The following is a 21,934-nucleotide window of genomic DNA, read 5'->3' on the forward strand; positions in this document are numbered from 1 at the left end:
AAATAAAAACAAATAAAAAATCTCCCGTACAAATTCGAAAACAAAAACAAAACTAAATACGCAAAAAAAGTAAAGACAACACTTTAGTTAGCCCATTATGAGGCCGTGTGGCAAGTGACGGTGCGAAATGAAGAAATGAAACATTTAGTTTAATAAATAAATAATAAAAAAAAAACAAAATACAAAAAAGGCAAATGAAAAAAAACTTAGAAAATTTTTTTCGTAAGCAATGCCTCTAATGTTGTCTCGTTCGCACAGCAGAATTACTAGTTGCTGTGTGTGTGTGCGTGTGTGTGACTTTGACTGCTGCTGCTGCAGTTGGCGTATGTGATTTTGTGATTAAAAAGTTAATAAAACAACACAAGAAACCTCAGCCTATTTAAATTGTGCAACAAGAAAACAAAAATAAGGAGATGTGGCTTATGTTAATAACAACAATATTAATGAAAAACATACTCCCAGCACAGCAAACAACAACAACAAAATGAGCACAAATGCATATGTGTGTGTGGGTATTTCTGTTAAAAGTCATGCAAAGTAAATCGAAAAGAAAGAAAACGTAAAAGGTAAGTAAAACACACACAGAAAACTCAATTGTTATAAACAAAATGTGTCAAAAGTTCGAAATGGCAGTGGCCCCCTCCTTTCCGCTCCCCCTCATGGTGCTCTCTTTCTTTCAATACTCTCCCTCTCTCGCAGGCTCTCAGTGACAGTCGTTCTCCCACTCTCTCCCGCCACGCCGTTATAAAAGTAAAAAAGAAAAGCAAAAGAAATTAATTCTCTGGCATGCCCAAAAACAAAACGGAGAAAAAAAAATTAATTTTAATTTGCTATGCGCAGCGAATTCGCGCGCAAAGGCAAAAGAAAAAACAACAACAACCACATAGTAATAAACGTCAAATGCCAGACGAACAAGCCGCTCTCTCGCGCGCTCTTTAGTTGTCATTGTGTTTGATTTGTTTTTGTCTAACGCTGTTTTTGGTTGTTTGTGGTTTTGAATTTTATCTGTTGCAAAAAATAAAATTGGCTTTTACCTTTATCAGCCATTTTTAGTGTTGCCTGTATTCAATTCAATTATTTATTCATTTATTTTTATTTCATTTTCTTATTAGCTTTGAGTGAACAATCAGGAGTTGGGGGCAACCACAAACACACACACCTTGAGGGTGCAATTCTGATAAGATTTTGTTTTAATTGCTTGACAGCGGACATTCCGATAGCCCACACACACACACAAATACAAAACGAATTTCTTATTGAAGAAAAGAAGAAAACTTGCACTTAAAAAGTAAAAACAAAAGGGAAATTTGCGAATGATTTTTTTTTGTTTTTGTTTTTCTCAATTGATTGATGAAATCAATAGCTAACTTTTGCTCTGAATTTGATAGATTTTTATGAGTTTTCTATTTAAAAATACATATAATAATTGATCGCGATTGATCGATGTTCAAATATGTATTCATTTATTTAAAATTAGTTTGCAAAATTTAGTAAAATTCTTTCCAAGATATGTACATACATACATACATAAGAATATAGGATAAATGAAGATAGTACTTTACTCAAAATGCATTAAATCTTATGCAATAAAATTCCATGATTTATTTACATATGTATGTATGTAAATTACTTTATTTATGTAAGGCATTTGCTTACATCGGGATAATTATTAATAGTAAGCTTGTTTTTATGTACATTTGTACATACGTACATATGTATATAGTATTTATATGTATTGAACTTGAAATCAGGATGGCTAAGACGGCAATGGGAATTAAATGTACGCCGTCAAATTGATTCATGAAATCAAATCCACAGAAGAAGAGGAAGATATGTATGTATGTCTGTATGTACATACATATGTTATGTCGGGGGCGGGAGTACAAGTGACTAGTAAACGTAGTAAAAAGAGTTGTTGTTGTTTTTGTTTTGTTTGTTGTGGCTGTTTCCCTTTGGTTTGCACGGTTTCAAATTCCAATGCATTGGCAACACTAGCAGCAGAAGAAGAAGACTTATTGCCTTCTCTACTTCCCCCCTTTGTTTTCTCTTTTCATCTTAACTTCTGCTGCTGCTCTTTTATTTATAACATTTTATATTTATTGCTAAAAAAAAATTGACATAATTTGTATTAGACTTTCTTTCTTATTTAAATTAATCTCTATTTAACATAGTTAATGTAATCATCTAAAGTCGCTGTTAAATTTGATTTCGGTTTATTTAACAGCTGCTGTTTCTTTTTCTCTCTATTGTCGCTCTCTCTCTCGGTCGCAAACTCTCAAGCATGCGCATTGAGAAAATGCCAGAGAAATAAATAATTTCAAAAAAACGGAATGAAAAAAATTAATAAAATTTGCCTCATTTTCGCGCTCTCTCACTCTCTCAGTGTCATGCTCTCTTTGTCTGTCTGAGATTCGACTCCATTGTTGTTGTTGCATCGAGTCGAGGCGAATTTTTTACTCTTTACAGCGAATATACTCTCTTTTGGTTTAGTTCACCGTTAAACTTCAAGCCAACGCCGTCGCGCGGTTAAAAAAATAATCAAAATTTGCCGTCGCCGCGCCGCTAATGAAACAAATTAACAAAAAATAAGCAAAAATTATAATATATAAAACAAAAATATGAAAAAGAAATGAAGTGAAGATATAGTGAAATTTTTTCCAAGCAAATAAAGTGCAATAAGTGATGCAAGAAGTGAAAATGGAAAAGCATTAAAAAAAATATGTATATATTAGCAAAAGTTTAAATAAATTAAGATCAAATATGTAAGTTCCCATTTCTCAAATGAAAATAATAAAAATAAAGTGTAACAGTAAATTAAATTAATCGAACACACCGCGTTGTTCTCGTTGTCGTTGTTGTTTGGAGCCGTTTCCGTGTACCCCCACCCACCAGCCTTTATCATCTAATCTAACCCTAAATCTCAACCCACCCTCCTCCTGCCCCCCCGCCACCTTGTTAAATACACGCTGTTGCCATCTCTCTTGTTTCTTCTCTTTCCCGCACACACATTGAGCATTTATTTAAATTTTATTGAAATTAATTAGCAAAGCATTTGAAAAATTTCGCTTTTTTCGCCCTTTTTTTCTTGTTTTTTTGTTATGTTGTCTTTTCATTTTTATATATAAAAAAAAAACACGGATATGAAATAGAGAGAAACACCAAATAAAAAAAGTGAAATGCGACTTTCAAACTGCACTTGCTTGCGTTTCCCCCTCTCGATCCAACACTTTTACGTATAAGTAGTTGCTCTTGGCATAACGGAACTGTGCTTCTTCTTCAACTGCTGGCTGCTTTAATGTGATGTTAGGCAAAGCCAGAAAAAATGCGTGCGTTGCCCTTTGCCTCGTTTACAACAACAACCACAACAACAATGAATGAATGGAAAACGTAATTTTTGTTGTTTTTGTTACTGCTTCTCTCCTCCCCCTCCTCCTCCATCTTATTAGTGTTTCTCTCTGTGAGTGTGTTTTGAGATTTTTAGTTTAACACCTGCTGTTTTTCCATCAACGTTGCAATTGCGCGCAGCAGCTGCTGCTTTAGTCGCCGCCACAAGGTTGCCATTGCGCGCACGTAGGAGAGAGAGAGAGAGCATGTGTGTACGCTGTTCGCTGCAATTGTGATCAACAGCTGTTAGGGGAGAGCAAGTAAAGAGATACATATATTCAGAAAGAGAGCAAGAGAGAATTTATAAGAAAGAGAGAGAAAGCAATTAATGAGCACACATGCGTCGCCGCATTCTTTATATAAAAATATCAAAGAAGTTAAATTCGGCTATGCCGAAGTTTATATACCCTTGCAGTCCTTGACAATAATAATTTCACATGTTCAAAATTTGTTTTCTGCAACTCAATTCATTAATATACAAACAAAACAATTTTACTCTTCATACTATGTACAATTTGTTCTTCTTCTTCCCTCATTCCCTAAGCAAAGCAACGCACGCATACACATACAGTTTATGTAGCGTTGCGTCTGTGTGTGTACGCATGTGCTCTGTTGATTTGATGATGACGTAGTAGGCAGCAAGCAGAGCTGCCGGCAGCGATTGAACCGATTTATATAGACTGTAACTTGTGTTCTATTTATCCGATCAGGGTCAAATTTTGGGATCTGAGATTTTATATCAAATTCTATTATATTGGTGAATTTCATGGGGATACTCCAATTTTTGCAAAAATTTTTGTTCCAGAGCTATATGATATAGTAGTCCGATCCCAAAGATTTTCATACTTTATCTCACCCGGGTAAAAAAAAAGCTCCCAAAAAAAATTTCATCCCGATAGCTCTTAAGATGGCTGAGTAAAACGCGTACGCACCGACGGACAGACGGACAGACGGACATGGCTATATCGACTTAGCTTCTCATGCTGATCAAGAATATATATACTTTATGGGGTCGGAAACGTCTCCTTCTGTGCGTTACAAACATCTGACCAATTTTATAATACCCTCTGCAAGGGTATAAAAAGAACTTTTCATGGATATCAATGTGATATATTTATATACATCATACATATGTATATATAGATAATGACATATTTGTATATAATTTTCCATAGGGAAAAATCTGGCACATATTCCGATAAAAATGGAATTAACCTAAACTTAGCTAAGGGCTATACTCAAACTGCCTATAAAGAACTTTTGACACAAAGCATAGGTATTCGATCACGATAATTCATTTGCTTAATTTTCAGCGCCTCATATAATCAACAAAAACAACAACTAAACAAGCAATAATTCTAAAATTAATCCAAAAAAGTTTTTGAAAAAAACACACAAAAATATATAAAAAATAAAATCTATTCGATAAACACCGAAAATATACAACATTCTAAACATCGTAGCAATTAGCTTTAATATAATAATAATAGAAATCTTTTTTGAAATATAAAAGCCTATAATTAAACAAGTAAAGCCTTCCAGTAGCTGCAAACACATATACATCATATATACATACATCCAATAACATTAACCGATGAAAATAAACAAAACATAATCGCTTTCAACTCTCTCAAAGTGCGTTAAGTTCTCTAACGGTGCAATCAATTCTCACATGTAGTAGTCGAAGCGAGATCAAGCTATATACATACATGATATATAACACTAATATATATACACATGCATATATCTTATACATATATAAATCTTCTGATAAGTAACAAGTAACATTTTATACCATGCGCAGCTTCAACGGAATTACTTTAGCAAATTTACTTTAAATAAAGAAGAAAATTATATAAAAATTATTACGAAAAGTTAAAGAAAAAAGTGCAAATTATATTATTATCCTATTATATATATATGAATGCATATATATATATATATATTTCTTAGATTAAAATCAATTCAGATAATGCATATGAAATTTTTGCAATGCTCCCCAAGTGCTTAAATAATTACAACAACACAACAAATTCTTCCCAACAACAGCAGCCCCATGGCAATGATCCCTACTTGAAAAGACAACAACAACAACTACAACAACCTCATCATCAACAACAACAAAACAGCGAATCCGAGCAATATTAATAAATTAATTTCTAATTCACAAAAAAAAAAATGAGATAAGCAAAAAGAAAAATCAACAAATTATAATTAATTATTAATTATATTGTTAAATGTTATACCAAAATTTACAGTAAACAACGCATTCGGTAATGCTAATAACCTGCCAACAACAGCAACAACTCCAGCAACAACAACAACACATGCGGTGGCTAACTACTTACATCTTCAACTCCTTTAGTGTCCTCATCTGCCCCGCCAAAAAAGGATATATACATATATGCCTAAGGCAAATCTAAGGAAGAACTCAATCTAAAAAAAAAGAGAATAATCTGTGTAGCAGCGCCGCCTCTAGATATGTAGAGGAAAAAATCCGTTCCAATTGATTCCGGTTTTTTTTTTTTTTTTTTTAGTTTTGGTTTAGTTTGGTTTTGTAGTTTGTGGGTGAAAGCAGCGGCTAAAACCAAAACTACTCGAAAAAAACAACAACAACACCAAACACTCAGCCGGGCATCCCACAACATTCATTACGACGGATTATTATGGATATACATATGAAAAAATTAACAAAACCACGGTAAGTTCAGAGCCAAACAAACATATTCTATTTTCTTTTTACATTTTAATTTGTTTCAAACATCGATATAGTTTAAAGAAATACAAACATGAACATTTACCTGGAAAAGAATCTTAGCAAAAGGACACAAATAGTTTGTTTATGCTTTTGGATTGTTTAAGGGCAAACTTTTGAAATAGGTGCTAGTTTAAATTTAAATCAAATTAAAAACGAACCAGTTTGGGAACGCCATAATATATTATGTTATGAAGCGTCAAAGGAATCGTTTCTTGATGATTTCTAGTATTGCATTTCATTTTTAAAGGACATGTTATGGATTATGTTTGTCCAATGAGATTACCCTTCGACACTTACGATATTTTAGAGATGCCTCTTTCAAGAGCGGAAATTTTGCTCAAGTGGTATTTAAAAATTGCATAATCGATAGACAAAGCAAAATTTCAAATATGACCCACATATGTACATTTCATGAAAACGATTAAGAGTTCTGATTAGATTAGACAACACAAACAGAAAGAAATAATAATAAATTTTACACACATGTGTTTATGAAATCGCCTAAACACAGTTTGGGGGATAGTCTAAAAAGTATATGTATGTACATATGTCTATTTAGTTTAAAACTAAACTTTAGAGAAAATTTACTTACTTTTGGCACAAGAAAAACTTCTTATATTTTATGCTACATTTTTTTACTACTCATCGTTTCTGTTATATGTATATAAATATGTATATATGTATATATTTATTTTTTCTTTATTGTCAAACCACTAAAATGTATAATTGAAAATTGTACGCCCACATTTACTGCAAAGAAAAAAGAAAAGAAAAGAAAGAAAAGTAAAGAAAAAGACTGTCAGAGGAGGCGAAGGCTGAGGCACCGAAAAGCATGAGTCTGAGTCGGTCCCCAAGTTGCTTTTAGCGCCATGTGCAATAAACAGAGCGAAAGAGAGCTACTGGTACTGCCAAGTTTGCGGTTTTCATTTCGCTCTTTTTTTTGTTGTTGTCGACCATCATCTTGTTCTTCTCTTCTACCTTCGTCTCCTTTCTTGGCCATCTTTTCGTTGGTCGGACGACCGACCCACCTAAAGTTGAAGAAAAATCCAAGTTTTTTTTTTTTTTTTTTGCCGTCTCCACGCACTGTTTCCCCATGGCTAAACCATTGTGTGCACTTTTCGCTGCAATTTGTCGAAAAAAAACAACCAACTACCAATTTTTTTTCTCTCTTGTAGCGCTCAAAAGTTTAACCATAACAGATTTCTTTTGCCTTGATGAAGCGGCGGCAGGAAAGGGACATGTAAGGAGGCACCCTTTTCTCGTATTTTACATAAGTTGTGGGATGCAGAGCGGCGGCCTAGAGTTGGTGGGCGGGGGTCTCAACTTGTAGAAATTTCGGCGATCCAAGTAAGAGGTTAAAAAGTCGGTTAATTTGGAAGTTAATCGGTGGATTCCGTCTTGATTGTATCAAAATTTGTATAAGTATTTTCTTATTGATCCAACACCTTAAACTTGGAGTCTAGAGTTAACATTTGCAAAATTATTTTTTGGCAAAAGTTGAACTTTAATTCGAAATGATTCAATATCAGTGTACTTGACTTACCTTGACCTTTATTATCTCTTTTATAGACAATAATTTAGGTGCCACTTATTATTACAATTAATGCATTTTGGATTTATTATTATTCCCATTATATTTTTCCAATTTTATGGCCAAATAGTCGAGACTGGAAAACAGTTCTTCACCGTCTACGTGACTATAAATTTGTCGGAAAATTTGATTTGATTTTCACTTTCAGTTTGAGCTCTTTGATTTCATTTTTGGTCACATTTTATGACTTTTGCTTCTATATAAAATGTTTGTTGTTTTAGTGGCTTCTAGTTGGTTGAGGTGGCTCTCTTTTTGGCTCTGGCACGCTCAACAAACTGATAAAATTTTAATTTCTCTTAAATTGAAATTTTAATGTGTGTCTAGTGCGCGGTTTGCACTAGTTGGGGGAAAGAGTAACTCCCCTGCCCCATCTCCATCTACCACGCTACTCTCTCCGACTGCAGGTTTTTCGTTTATTTTGTAGTTTTTGGTTTTTGCGTTGGTTGGGTTTCGCCTACTTTCCATCTCCGGCAACATTTTGGCCTTATACTTTTTCCACCTACCGACTAACTGCAAATATTGGTCTCTTCCCCTTCTTTTATGTGTGAGTGTGTGTGTGTGTTTGCCTCTGTGTCTCTGCGCCGACGAGACCCTTTAGGCGACCTTTCTATCATTTGCAAATTTTCTTTTCTTTTGTATAAGATTACAAATGTTAAAATATTTAAATTTCCTCTGGTTTACATGGGGTTTTTGTGTGTGGGAGTGTGGCAGTTATGAATGGCTAAGTGAATGTGGCATCAGCTCAAATTGATAAACTTAAACCAGTTATATAATTTAGAACATGAGGAAAATTATAGATTTATATCAAAGACGCTGACTTTGGCAATGCTAGCCATTAGCTGAACCTAACTGAACTAACTGTTTTTCAATCAACTCGCGGATCGTTTCGTAATTTAACGTTTACCAATACTGCAATACCAATGCCAATACATTGAAACACTGAAACTTGCATTTTAACCCAACTCTTCCATTTGTCTAAACACTGCTTTCTCACGTTCTCTCTTTCGATTAGAAGTATTCCAAATATTATAAAAAATCAAAGAATTTCTAAAATTATTCATTTATAATGCTTTGCTAGTTAAAATTTTGTTGAAAAAATCTATTTGAATCTTTTCAGAATGGTTTTTATCAGTATAGGGTGAAATAATTATTAAGGGTAAGTCGATATCCATAGCAACAATTGTTGTTATAATTGGAATTCTCTCTCTTAAGCATTTGTTTGTTTGTCATTCCGTTCTCTCTCACTCTCTCTCTCTCTGATGCTTTTGAATTTTTGTTTGAGCTTTTGTTTACTGAAATCATCTCCCATACACACACTTATCCATCCTTCCATTCGTCCATCCATCTATGTGGTAGTTTGACATCAAAAGTCCCAACACGTGCCAATTGTCGCTCAGATTTTTCGTCGTTTGGTTTTGGACATTGGGTCATTAAATAAAGAGACGGACCACATCGCCAATGTGTGTGTGTCTATACAAAAAAAGGACGAAGGACGTACAACAAGTACGTCAAGAAGAAGAAGAAGCACAAGAGTAAAGTACGTCGAGCGAATTATTTTCGCAAACAAAGTGCAAACGGGGGAAGTGATTTACTTTATCGATAGACATAAAACAATTTGGTTGCCTCTACCAAATGATGAGAGAGAGATGGAGTCTCTTCTGCTCTCTCTCTCTCTCTCTATCTCATTCTCTCTGGCCGTTTTTGTGCAGCACCCTCATGAATTGTGAACATCTGTCATGTGGGGAGCAAATCCTTTACTTTTTTGCCCCTCTCTGTCTTTCTTTTTTCCTCTCAATGCCAGACCAAGACCAGCCCAGCCCAAACCCTGCTGTGTTTGTTGTTGTTGTTTGTGTCTCCTTTGTTTCTGGGTAAATTTTTAGAAGGTATGAAAATTACATATCCAGAAGATGTTTCTTTCCATTCCCCCCTCACCATGTATAAAATCACACCCCGGACCTTCCTCTCCGCATCGCATTTTGGTCCTTTTAGCAATAAAAGCCAAGCCATAAAACTTTTCGCTTTCTATTTTCCACCTTGTTCGCTTTTGCATACAAAATGGCTAGGAATTACCTCCGCTCAATGACTTCCCCTCATCCCCCTCAAGCCATCTGAGAGTTGTTGCTCCACTTCCTCGTTGTATTGTGTCCTAACTGTTGCTGATTTATGGTCTGACTGGTAGCTAAGATTGGGGATTGGAGCTGGGGCTGGGCCGGGAACTGTTACTGGGAACTGGAGGGAATGACTGTGTTTAGTTTGTCTCCTTTTGCATTTTGTGTGACATAATAAAATGTATAATTTCAACATAAAAAGACAAACTCCCTTGAGAGATTTTTCTTTTCCTTCTGTTCATTTTGTGTCTGTTTCTTCTTCTTTGCCATTCTCATTTCTGATTGTTGACTATACGTTTGGCATATCAATTAGGTGTGTAGGTCAATAGTTTATGAATGGATGGGGAAAACCAATTGGTAGGTGTGTGTGAGTATGAATGCGGCAGAAGGTTATTCAAAGAAATCATTCATTACAATTATGTATATGTTGCTTTATGCACACTGGCTCAAGCAGAGAATTGTTGAGAATCACTTAAATATGCATAGCCATGTGCCAGAGTAGACGAATATTGCTCGAAAGAATATATTATTTTTCATTTTATAGAAAGCGAGACTTAAATCGAACTCTGTCAACCAACACTGAACGCAAAATCTAGCTGTTTTTACTAATTTATTACTGGTGGATCCTTGAAAGTAATATTTACCCTTAAACAAAAATAGTGTATGCAACCAATTTCCATTTCCACATCAATATTAAGACCTAGTTTCGCCACTAGTTGCAGTTTCTATTGGCCATTTAGTATTAGTTTTTTTTTACCTCCACCAAATCGAATTTTACCATTTCATGATGATGATGATGTTGCTGACCAACTGACCTGACTGACCCACCTTTGTCCACTCCTTTTTGCTTTCAATTCGTTGCTACTTTGCATCCTTGGCTAGCTAGCCACACCCCAGACCCAGATATGACCAGCCCATCTAACAAACTTGTGCGCTTTTACCTCAAGAAGAGACTCGTCCTATTCCCTATTCAGATTCTTATATAGCAATGATGTACTGTTGCAAACAGTAAATGAGCCACGCCTCTTTTGTCATTTGCAGTTTAACAACTAAAAAGGACATACGAAAGACTATGTGTGGGGGCAAGGGAGGCATGGTCTGATTGTCTTTGTTGTTGCCTTGACGATGATGTCCAAGTGTATCTTTCACACACTGCACCCAGTCGCGACATCCCCAGACTCTCCAAACAGACACACACACACCCATACAAGTGTTGCCACTTTAAGCCACTGCCAAGTTTTTCCCCGTTCTTTTTGGGTTTTTCTTTTTGCTTCTTTTGCCATTTATTGTATTGTTTCTCTAACTCGTAAGTAGTTGACGTGAGGGTATTATAAAATGGTTATGATTTCTGCCACTTAAGACCTCCAATGGACTTAAGTTGAAAAAATTTAATGGTGTGTCCGGTAAAACAAAACAAAGATTATAATTATAAAAGTGATAGATATGGGAATAATATGGATTTTAACCATTATCGGCATAATTATACCTATAGAGGTAGATGTATCTAAGAGCATCTATTTCTACTAGATACCATTTTGCTATCCCTGAAAGATGTATCCCTGGGTGGAAGGGTGCACCCTTTCATGGACTCGCATGGCAATCCCTCTCGACGACGACATCGAACGCAAAACGCAGAAAACAGCTGGACGAACCGATTGAAATTGAGTCATCCATTTATGCCACATTACAAATAATGCATTAACTTTGTTCCGGGATGCAGGCAAAATTTTTCAATTAATTAAGACATCAGTGAACGTTGGTCTCTTTAGCAATAATTCACTAAAAAATTTAAGGTCTGAAATTAACTAATAAGACAAATATAATTTTTAAGTACTTACAGGAAAAGCTTTGATTAACTCTATTTTAATGTTCGATATTGATCATCTCTACTTCCTCATCCTCATCTATTATCTTGTGAGGCAAGGCATAGATGAGCTTATTCCAGAAATTGACATCATTTCTTATCAGATATGTATTAAGTTTCAAGTAGCTTTTAAGTTCGCCATCCAGTTCATCAAAGTTCTCCACGCCCGGATAGATGATGACAATGAGTCGCTTGTACTGATCCTTGGAGGTGGCATGAAGGGCCAAACGAAATTCCAGGCGACCCCAGACGGACTTTAAAAAATTCTTAGTCATTAGGATAACGATGCACTTGGAATTCTCCACAGAGTGACAAATGCAATCGGGAATCGGTTCGCCAGCCAGCCAATCTCTTTCGTAGAAACAGAGCCGAAGTCGGTTACGTCCATGTTCCAATTTTTGCACGTACTCACTTACGAAATGAGAATCCTTGTGGCAGTAGGCCAAAAAGCAGTCGTACTTCGTCTCTGTGCCCTTCTCGAGACGAGTGGTCAGTTTGAGAAACAATCTTTTCTCGTATAGCCACATTACAATGGACTTCCAATAGCATTGAAGGAAACTTAATAGACAGCTCAGGATTATGAACGATGTAAAGTAGATGATATATCGCGGAATTTTTTCTGGGCATAGATCTATCTCCTCCAAGGAAACAAACAATCTGGAATCGTGGCATTCTGTCTTACATAGGTCCCTGATATTCTCTGCCAAATTCTTGGTAAATCGAAAGAAACGTATTTCTTTGCAATGACATGTCCAATTGTTGCCCGAAATAAAGATGGTCAAATTGGTCGTATTCGATTTTTGTGTTAGAAACTCTTTTACATTTTCATTCAGTATCTTAAGAGAATTGTTTCGTATATCGAGGAGTTGAATACTCTCTGGAAGAACCTCTATTTTCGTAAGGTTATTGTACCTGAGATGAAGTTCTTTCAGCTGATTAAAGCCTTTGATTTTGGAAGAGTTGTCCAAGGATTGTAGGTTGTTATTTTCAAACAGAAGAGTTGCATTCTCAGTTATGGGTAGTACGGCGGGTATATCGGGCTGTCCCAGGTTACTGCAGTTGATAATGAATCTCTGACTCTCTTCTTCTTTACAACAGGTGCACAGTTCGGGACAATATTCTTGTCCACTGCACCGCCTCAAAGCAGCTTTGTATTCAGTCAAATTTACTTTTTTGAGATGTGCAAGAAATTTGGTGAACTTACAACTGCATTGCCAAGGGTTTTCCGACATTTGAACTTTGCTTAGTTTTGATATGAACTGTGTCGCATCATCGTCTAGTCCTGTAAAGTTGTTTTGCCGAATGTCTAGGACTCGGAGATTGGATGGAAGTTGGTCCAAATGAATATGGGTAAGACTGTTGTTCTTCATGTGCAGTTCTCTCAAAGTTGAGTTCCGTAGGGAGGAGGTTGAAAGAGTTTCGATGAGGTTATTATCTAGTAGAAGTGATGGTTCTCCGAGTATTTTATTCGGCAAAGTGGGAAATGTTTTCAAGCCTTTATTTGTGCAGTTGATTATAAATTGATCTTCAGATCCTTTGACGCAGCAGGTACAGGATTTTGGGCAAGGTCCTTTTATATGGTGGAAATGAACAGAAGTTTCAAATTTGGATATTCTCCATTCAAATATTGAAGGTAATTTCACATTTGTAGGGTCTTCCATATTTTCCAATAATGTAAGGTAATTAAGAAGATTTCTATTGTTGCAATTGCATTTCCAATATATTCCTGATTGTACCAGAGACATGTTATCCTTTCGCTCCAATAAAAATGCAGCTACATTTGGATCCAAGGAAGTTATGCTATTGTTCCGTATGTCGAGCCATTCTAGGTCCTTCGGCAATTGATTAATCTGTATGTTATTAAGATTATTATTAGCTAGATGAATTCTCCTTAGATTATTATAGTCTTGCGACGAAGTATTAGGTAGATGTGTTAGACCATTGCTTTCAAAAATTAGCCATGTCTTTCCCACACTTGGAATAGGTAATTTTGGAATGATTTGTAGTCCTCGTCCAGTGCAGTTTATTATAAATTGATATTTCAAATGAACAGAAGCGTCCAATCCACAAAAGCAAGAGGTAGGACATCGAACGCCATTTATACCGATATTAAAGTAACACAATTTATCATTTGGTGAACAAACAAAAGCTGGTAAATTTATCTTGCTTGCCTCTTGCGTACAATGGAATTTATCCTCATTGTTAACAGAGATAATCTGAAGATTTTTGTAACCTTCAAAATATTTTAGCTCAATCCTGTTAGCAAGATACAAATCAAGATTTTCTAAGTTATTCTGAAGTGTAGTTGATCTGAAATCAATTAAATAATTCATTTGTGTTCTAATTAAAAAATTATTTATAAAGCATAATACCAACCTCAGAAATTCAGCGTTTTCCAAAGTGCAATTAAAAAATGACAATTTGTTTAGTTTTGTTAAATTTTGAAAAATCATTGAATTTAGATTTTTTAAAGGTGTTCGGTTAAAAATAATTGTTTTTAATTGGGAATTAATTTGAAATGCGTTATTAGCAAGAAAGAGTGTGTCATTACAGTCAAATCTAAAAAACGATAAGTTTATCATTCTCTTTGATAAATAGTTATTAAAAATTGTGGACATGTTTGTTTTTTTATTTTTATTCTGATAAGGGCATCTAATGACTACGTTCTCTGGTCCGTTTAAGACATTAACACGAAATTCGCGTATTAAGGGTTTTTCATTTGTATATCCCATTTCTGTCATCAAAGCATAATATAAATTAAGAGCTTTCATATACTGATTAATTTGAAGTGGTGTATCTTCTGCAACAATTTCCGTAAAATCGATATAGATGATCTGAAATTTTCCTTTACTGGGAAATGCAATCAGTTTTTCAAGCAGAGTTGGGTGTACTCGATTAGTCTTCCAAGTTATTGATAGTTCTCCATGCAAAAGTTTGATTTCATATTTGTCAGTGACTACAATATTTCCGATTTTTGTACAAGTTTTATCGGTTTCTTTGGCACTCCCCACTTTACATTTATTAGCACAGTAATCTTCACAGTAGTCATCTCTGATTGAATCTATTTCTTTGATGTCATCAAGATTAATTTCACATAAAGCAATTGCCAAAAATAGCAAAAATATTCGAAGGATCTTTTGCAACATTTCGAGGTTCACTCAGACGAAAGTTCAAAACTCCACTGAAACAGACCCGAAAATTTCAAATCAGAGGAAGTCTTGCTTGCAAAGTCCAAGAACCCTATCAGCAGAGCTATTCCTGAGGGAATCGACGATAAATTTAGATTTTAATGTACATACATATATACACCAATAACTTTATATACACATAGGAATAACAAGCAACAAATAGGGTGGGAAGTCTCATGCAAGAAAGTATTGCTGATAATAACGTCAGTATAAATTCGAGTCTTAGAAATGGGTTCAAAATTAATTTTTCCTTTATTCGTATGAATCGGAAATTGCAAAAAAACTGACTTCAACCGAAATTATTTATCGCTTAAATAATAAATTAATAACTTAATTAACTGACACTATTTAAACTGGCCAATTTTATTGTTGAACTACATATTTTTGAGCCAGTTTGGTATCAAAGTGCTCGTGAAGATTATGTTAAGCTAAGCTTCATCTCATTAAAAACTTTATAAGAAATGTGTCAACTCAGAAACTGAAAACGTGAATGGGATGCATATCTCTCCATAAGTAGACAAAAAGGAATAGTAAACAGTAGCCACAGGGGGCGAAAAACGTAGGAATGCAGCGCATTTCGTCCCGAGTTTTCTCGAACAAAACTTATTTATGTATAAGTATAAAAGTGATAGTTATGGGAATGGTAAGGATTGTAACCATTATCGGCATAATTCTACCTCTATAGAGGTAGATGTATGTATCTAAGAGCAGCTATTTCTACTAGATACCATTTTGCTATCCCTGAAGGATGTATCCCTGGGTGGAAGGGTGCACCCTTTCCTGGACTAGCATGGCAATCCCACTCGACGACGACCTCGACAACGCGGAAACAGTAAATAAGTTGCACTTTCCCGTTGAAAAGAAGGGTCAGCAAGTGGGTAATAGAAAAAGAGAGAAACAGCGAGACGGAAGAGGAATAGATGGTGGGGTGTCCTTCATGGTTTTTGCTTGAAAAAAAAGTAAAAACTTATTTGCCATTTATTTGCAGTTGGTTCGGGTTTTTTTTTTTTTGTTCTACCGTTATTAATATTGACAGGAAGATGGAAGTGGGGTGATGGCAAAAAGACCTCGACAAACCTATGTATGTATTTCTGCTTCTCTCTCATCATCTCCTTCTCCTCTGGTTATTTGTTTTTGTGCTTAATGTGCTGGACTTTTGGGCTATACTCTTCATTTTCCTCTCTCTCTCTCTCTGTCTCTTTTTCTCAATGTCACTTACTCTCTCTATCTTATGGCTTGCTCTTTCTATCTGCCTGAAGCAGCACTTCCGGTGCGTCAGGGGATAAACTTGAGTTTTGTGGTTGAAAACTGTAACCTGAAGCTTTATTGAAGGACTTTTTAATGACGTTATACATTTGTTTGTGTGTGTGTGTTTGGTTTTTTGTATTTCTTCCTTTTTTTAAGGAAGTTTTTAGGCGGTTTTTTCTTCGTACTGGAAGAACGTGTAAAGTAGTTGGAAAACAAATTAACAATAAAATTTAAAACTTCAATAAAATGCTATTAACTGGTGACTTTATATTATAAAAATAGGTTTAAAACCAGTGTTGGCAAACGTAAAGTTATGTTACTTTAAAATTGCCGTGTTCATAAAAACAAACAAGAGAAGAGCAGGATTGTTAATCAGTGTTGGTAGGCGTTATAAAAGATTTAATTTTCATTTATTTTTGAAATTGAAAGATTTAAATTAATGTCCTCGCCAGAAATTATAAATTTAATTGAGTTTGTAAATAAAAAAAATAAAATAAACATTGTGAAATCTAAGCAAATGCGCACTTGAAATTAAAAGTTATGGGGAATCCCCGAAACAAATGTCAATCGATAAACATTTGCAAATGCAAGCAATGACACACGAAGTTTAACCAAAAACTACACAATTACATAAAATAAACAAAATAAAAAGTGAAATAAATAAAAATGACTACAAAAAAGCCGAAGAGAAGAGTAAGAAGAAGTAGTTGAATGCAATGGCACAAGAGCACGTTAAGGCATTTTCACAGTGTTTACAAAATGCCAACGGTGTGTTTTTTGTTTGGGTGTGTGTGTGTGTGTGTATGTACGAGACGATGGAGGGAGGAACAGAACATTACAATGTAATCCACAGTCACAGCAGGGGTATGAGGTTGATAAGGAGAACATAAAAGGCATGAGAAGGAGACTTGAGGAGGAGGTGACGGTGGAGGAAACGCACAATGAGCGTCGACATTTTATCGATCGTTAAACACGAACAACAAAAGCAACAACAAGAACAACGGCAACAATAATAAGAGAAGAGAGCACTTACTTACTAATACAAATGTATATAAATAATAAATACACATGCACTGCAAACACACACACACACCTTCTCTATCTCACTCACACACACTTGTATATAAATATTCCATGTTGGCAAGCATTGCATAAATATTTCAACTTTTCCTCTGTCTGCTGTTGGTTTTTCCCCTTCGCCTACTCTGGCTCTGGACCCTCTGAAAATGTCATATTAACACCTAATTGTGGTAAACGTGAGAGAAGAGAAAGATGGAAAAAGAAGCAGAGCGAAAAAGAGGGAAAAAGAAAGAGAGAGCTGTGTGTTTGGGTGTGTTTCAAATAAAAAAAACTACAACTACTTTTCACTCACTTGATCCCCATCCTCCATATAGACCCGACCACTTAGTTAGCAAGTAAAATATACATAAGTGCGAGTAAAAACAATGGAAAATGGTCGAAAACAAAGCTACATTTTTCACTTTATGGAATATATATTGGCGGAATATATATATTTTCACTTTAGATAACGACCTTTTTATAAATTAAGACAAACCTTGCATTTAAGACGCCTTGAGGCCAATTTCAATCAAAGAAGGCAGCACAAAAAAGTGAGAAGTTTCTCTGTATATGTAGCTTTAGAATTGCAATGGCCATATCATATCTTCAAAGCTAAAACTACTTGGGAATTGCAACTCAATGAAGCGAAAAAAGATTAGCAACGCTTACTGTTTGTGAATTATATTTAAAAACCTCAGTTCCAAACTATTGCTAAAGGTAGGACGCATAACAAGGTTAACAAATTTGTGGAATCTAATCACAACGTTATGACCAAAAGAGGACTTAGACCTATAAGTTACAGAAGAATATTCGGGGACGGCAAATAATGGGCTTCCTTTTAGACCGTTTTAAACCAGAAATGGGGAAAAACAAAAAAACCCTTAGTAACTAGACATTTAAAATTGTTGCCAAAACATAGGAATTCGATAAAACTAAAAATATTAATCACTTAATAAGTTTTATTACCTGTAACGTTTCCACACAATTAACTCACACATAAAATTACCCTGATCCAATATTTATTTACATATTTTTTATTGAGTCTTGTGTGTGAGAGTGTTGCAAAACCCATAATAATAATCATTAGGTGAAGTAAAGTGACCATTGCTAGAAAGAAAGGCACAACTAGAGCAACTAGAGAAGGTCATAAACATAAAAAAAGCCCGGCCCAGTGGCCCAACTGCTACCCTGCTTAACACGCAACAACTAGAGCAACTCTGTCATGTTCTCAAGGGTTCATTTTATAAATATATGTATGTACAAGGTACATACATACCACATAAAACCATTTTTACCTCCAACCCTTTCCTGTCTGCAACGGACCCACAAACCACTCAATGAATATATTTTCATAAATGAAATGTGGGTTTGTCCCACAAGAGTTTCTTTCTCGCTCTGCCTGTCAATTGTGTGTGTATTCGGTTGCAGTTTTTGGTGGGAAACAATTTTTTAAGAGACTACAAATAAAAGTAAATTTGCTGTAGACAATCTGTCTATACATATGGGCATGACGAATATTCTGAAGCAATTATTGTATTTTCATTAGTTTTGCTTGTTGTCACATATTTGAATCAAAAATCAAATAAACTTTGTAGATATTTTTGATGCATTTCTATTGATTGAAAAAATAAACTCTGTATTAGATAAGCGTTAAAGATGTCTGAAATTTGAAAGACTGTAAGAAAGAACTTGATTACTGTTACAACAAAGTTTCAGAGCCATTTTTATACCATACACCCATAGGGTGAAATGGTATATTAAAGTCGCCAAAATGTATGTAACAGGCAGAAGGAAGCTTCTCCGACCCTATAAAGTATATATATTCTTGATCAGGATGAATAGCCGAGTCGATCTAGCCATGTCCGTCTGTCCGTCCGTCCGTCCGTCCGTCCGTCCGTCCGTATGAACACGCAGATCTCGGAGACTATAAGAGCTAGAGCCACCAAATTTGGTATGTATACTCGTGTAGTATGCACATGTTCAGAGTTAATTGGAATTTCGGCCACGCCCCCTTACGCCCCCAGGAATCACATAAAACTGTTTTTCTTAAAAAGTATAACAGCTAGAGACATCAAATTTGGTTTATATACTCGTTTAGTTGGCGCGCAGAAACTAATTGTTTAAACTTTTTGCCACGCCCCCTTCCGCCCCCGGAATTTACATAAAACTGATTTTCTTAAAAACTATGACAGCTACCGACATCAAATTTGGTATGCAGACTAGTTTAATAGACGCGCAGAAACTGGCTATTTAAAAATTTTGCCACGCCCACTTCCGCCCCCGCAAATCAAACAAAACTGATTTTATCAAAAACAAACAAAGCTAAAGTCACCAAATTTAGTATGTATACTGGCTTAGTACTCGCGCAGAGTATATATATTTTCATATTTTGCCACGCCCACTTCCGCCTCCATAATTAAGAAAAAACCGATTTTCTCCTGTAGTTTTTTGACTATCGCATTCAAATTCGGCAGACTAATTAATCTTATCTATTTCTACAAAACTACCAAATTTTATTGAAATCGGACTAGAAACATGCAAAATATGCGTATGAACGTATTTTGCTACGCGGTCCACAAGGCCAGAATTGGCCGTTGGCTAGTAGCGGCGCTAGAGTGCTCGTGTGTTCGTAGAGTGAGCGAGATAGCACATACTATGAAACATGTAAAAACAATTTAATAGACATACATATGTACATTTGGTTTTCGAAATTTAAAAAAATTTGTTTCACCTGGTGTATGGTATACCCGAGTCGACGAGTCGACTTACTTGCTTCATTAGGGATACGATTACTGGAAGACGTCTCTAGAGTCTAGAGTGTATGTGACCATAGTAGGACTAGAAATTTCAATTCCAGTTCATTAGATATTTTGAATACGTTGCATAAAAATACAATATGTACTTGCATTGCATTAGTTCAATAAAATCAAAATAGTATCAGCACCTCATGGTCAGAGCCATATTTATATTCATTTTGCGTAGGACAAGTGTCGCTTCAATTAAATTGTCAACTTTTGTTAGGGTAAAAGCCGCTCCCACATTTATCACTTAAAGAGCCGGCCGAGAGCAGGCAACATTGCTGATTAACACTTCATTTGCATGCAAAAACTTCAATCACTACAGACAAAAGCAATGAAGACAACAACGATGACGACGACTACGCCAATGGCGGCGGCACCTCCACCAAGTGCATCAGCAGCACCAGCACCAGATGAGCAGTAGCTGCAACAAACAATGCGTAAAACGTGTCAATGCATGTGCCATGAATGCCAACGCCCAAAGGGCCATCACAGGGCATGGCAAACTTAAACTCAAACCCAAACCTAAACTTAATTTTCGAATAACCACCCGCCCATTTTATCCATTGAATCTTCTCGACGTCATTGCGAAAGGAATTTTCCACACATACTTCAGGGAACTTTGCCATCAGGCTTTAGTTTATTCATTTCATTTAGAGCTTATTGTTTTAGATAAACAAAAGATACTCTTAGTTACATATCTATATTGACTTGTTATGAAACTAATAGACGTCAGTTCAAACCAACAGATGACACCCTTCTCAAGGACTCGAAATTACCTTTCAAAGCTATTTGTTTTATAAATGCGGAATTATCATCCACCAGAAGAGATTTTAGAACTGGAATGAAGTTTTTATTTAAATTTTACATCCCTAAATCCCAAGTCTTTTGGTACAAGATAGACAAGTACTTGATCAATGAATTAACAAAAAAAAAAAAAAAGCAAATCTTTAGCTTGTGGCGTTTGCTTATTAATTTTTAACAAATTGCTTAAGTTTTAAAACTGTTTTAGAGCATTTCTAGTAACAGTAAATAAATTTGTATGTTTAGCTCAAGTAAATAACAATAAACAAATGTGCAATTGAAATCCTGTGAAAGGATATTAAGTCTACATTAACTTGCTCGTTAGTTGTACACCCATATATCCCTTTTATATTATTATTTAAATGCTTTCACATGTTTTTGCTGCATAAAGCGCATTATAGTTAATGGCCATTTGAACTTTGTTGAGTACACAAATAACATAAAAGGGCTATAAACATTATTTTTTACAAGTTTTGCTATTTACGTAGATGTTGCGAAGGGAGTAACCCTCTCTCTATCTTTCTCTCTCTCTCTCGAAGCTCTGGAAAGTTATTTAGAATGTTGGTCATTATGAAGTAAATCGACCATTGTTAAATAGTTAAATGAAATCAATTATTTATGGAGAATATTCAATAAAAGCAACACTTTTAAAAACAATCAATTGGCTAACGATAACACAAATAATTTGAACTTTAAAATAATTATTTGATAAAACTAAAAGTTTTAATTTAAGATTTAAAATTTAACGAATTGACTTGCCACTTTTCTTTTATCGAATTTCTCTTCAATAAATGTTTTATTGTTTATTTACAAATTGGTTCTAAAGCAACAAATTATCAATTTCATCAACAAGTTTTGTGACATACATATTTATTCAGTTATATTTACTTTTGAAAGTCAACGAAGAAGAATATACAAAGCAGATTTTAGTGTATGTTATGATATAAAGTTCTTAATTCAAGTAATCACATGCAATTATCGCTTCACGATCTTTAACAGGCAAAAACCCACATGTCCTTGTTCAATTGCCAGTTGCAACAATGTGGGAAGAAAAATGTACAAATGGATCTTATGTATTTATGTGTATATTCCATTCAATGCCATTCAAACAAGAGAATTCCGCAAAATCCAG

General features: G+C 35.1%; 1 protein-coding gene across 6 annotated transcripts in view; it reads left to right on the forward strand.

Annotated features, from left to right (window-relative positions):
* Positions 1-159: 159 nt before the first annotated feature.
* lilli (lilliputian) overlaps positions 160-21,934 on the forward strand; it is a 96,841-nt gene continuing 75,066 nt past the window's right edge. Inside the window, exons 1-2 of one of the 6 annotated variants that reach the window (XM_068294722.1) lie at positions 160-566; positions 4,698-6,085. In XM_068294722.1, coding sequence (XP_068150823.1) covers positions 6,051-6,085 — 35 coding nt within the window. In that variant the 5' untranslated portion in view covers positions 160-566; positions 4,698-6,050. Of the gene's footprint in view, positions 567-2,519; positions 2,763-4,697; positions 6,086-21,934 lie in introns of those variants that run through there. The other 5 variants (XM_068294717.1, XM_068294720.1, XM_068294718.1 and 2 more) reach the window with 5 other exon arrangements.

Source organism: Drosophila tropicalis, unplaced genomic scaffold, assembly GCF_018151085.1.
Source record: "Drosophila tropicalis isolate 14030-0801.00 unplaced genomic scaffold, ASM1815108v1 contig_845, whole genome shotgun sequence".
NCBI classification, from domain to species: domain Eukaryota; kingdom Metazoa; phylum Arthropoda; class Insecta; order Diptera; family Drosophilidae; genus Drosophila; species Drosophila tropicalis.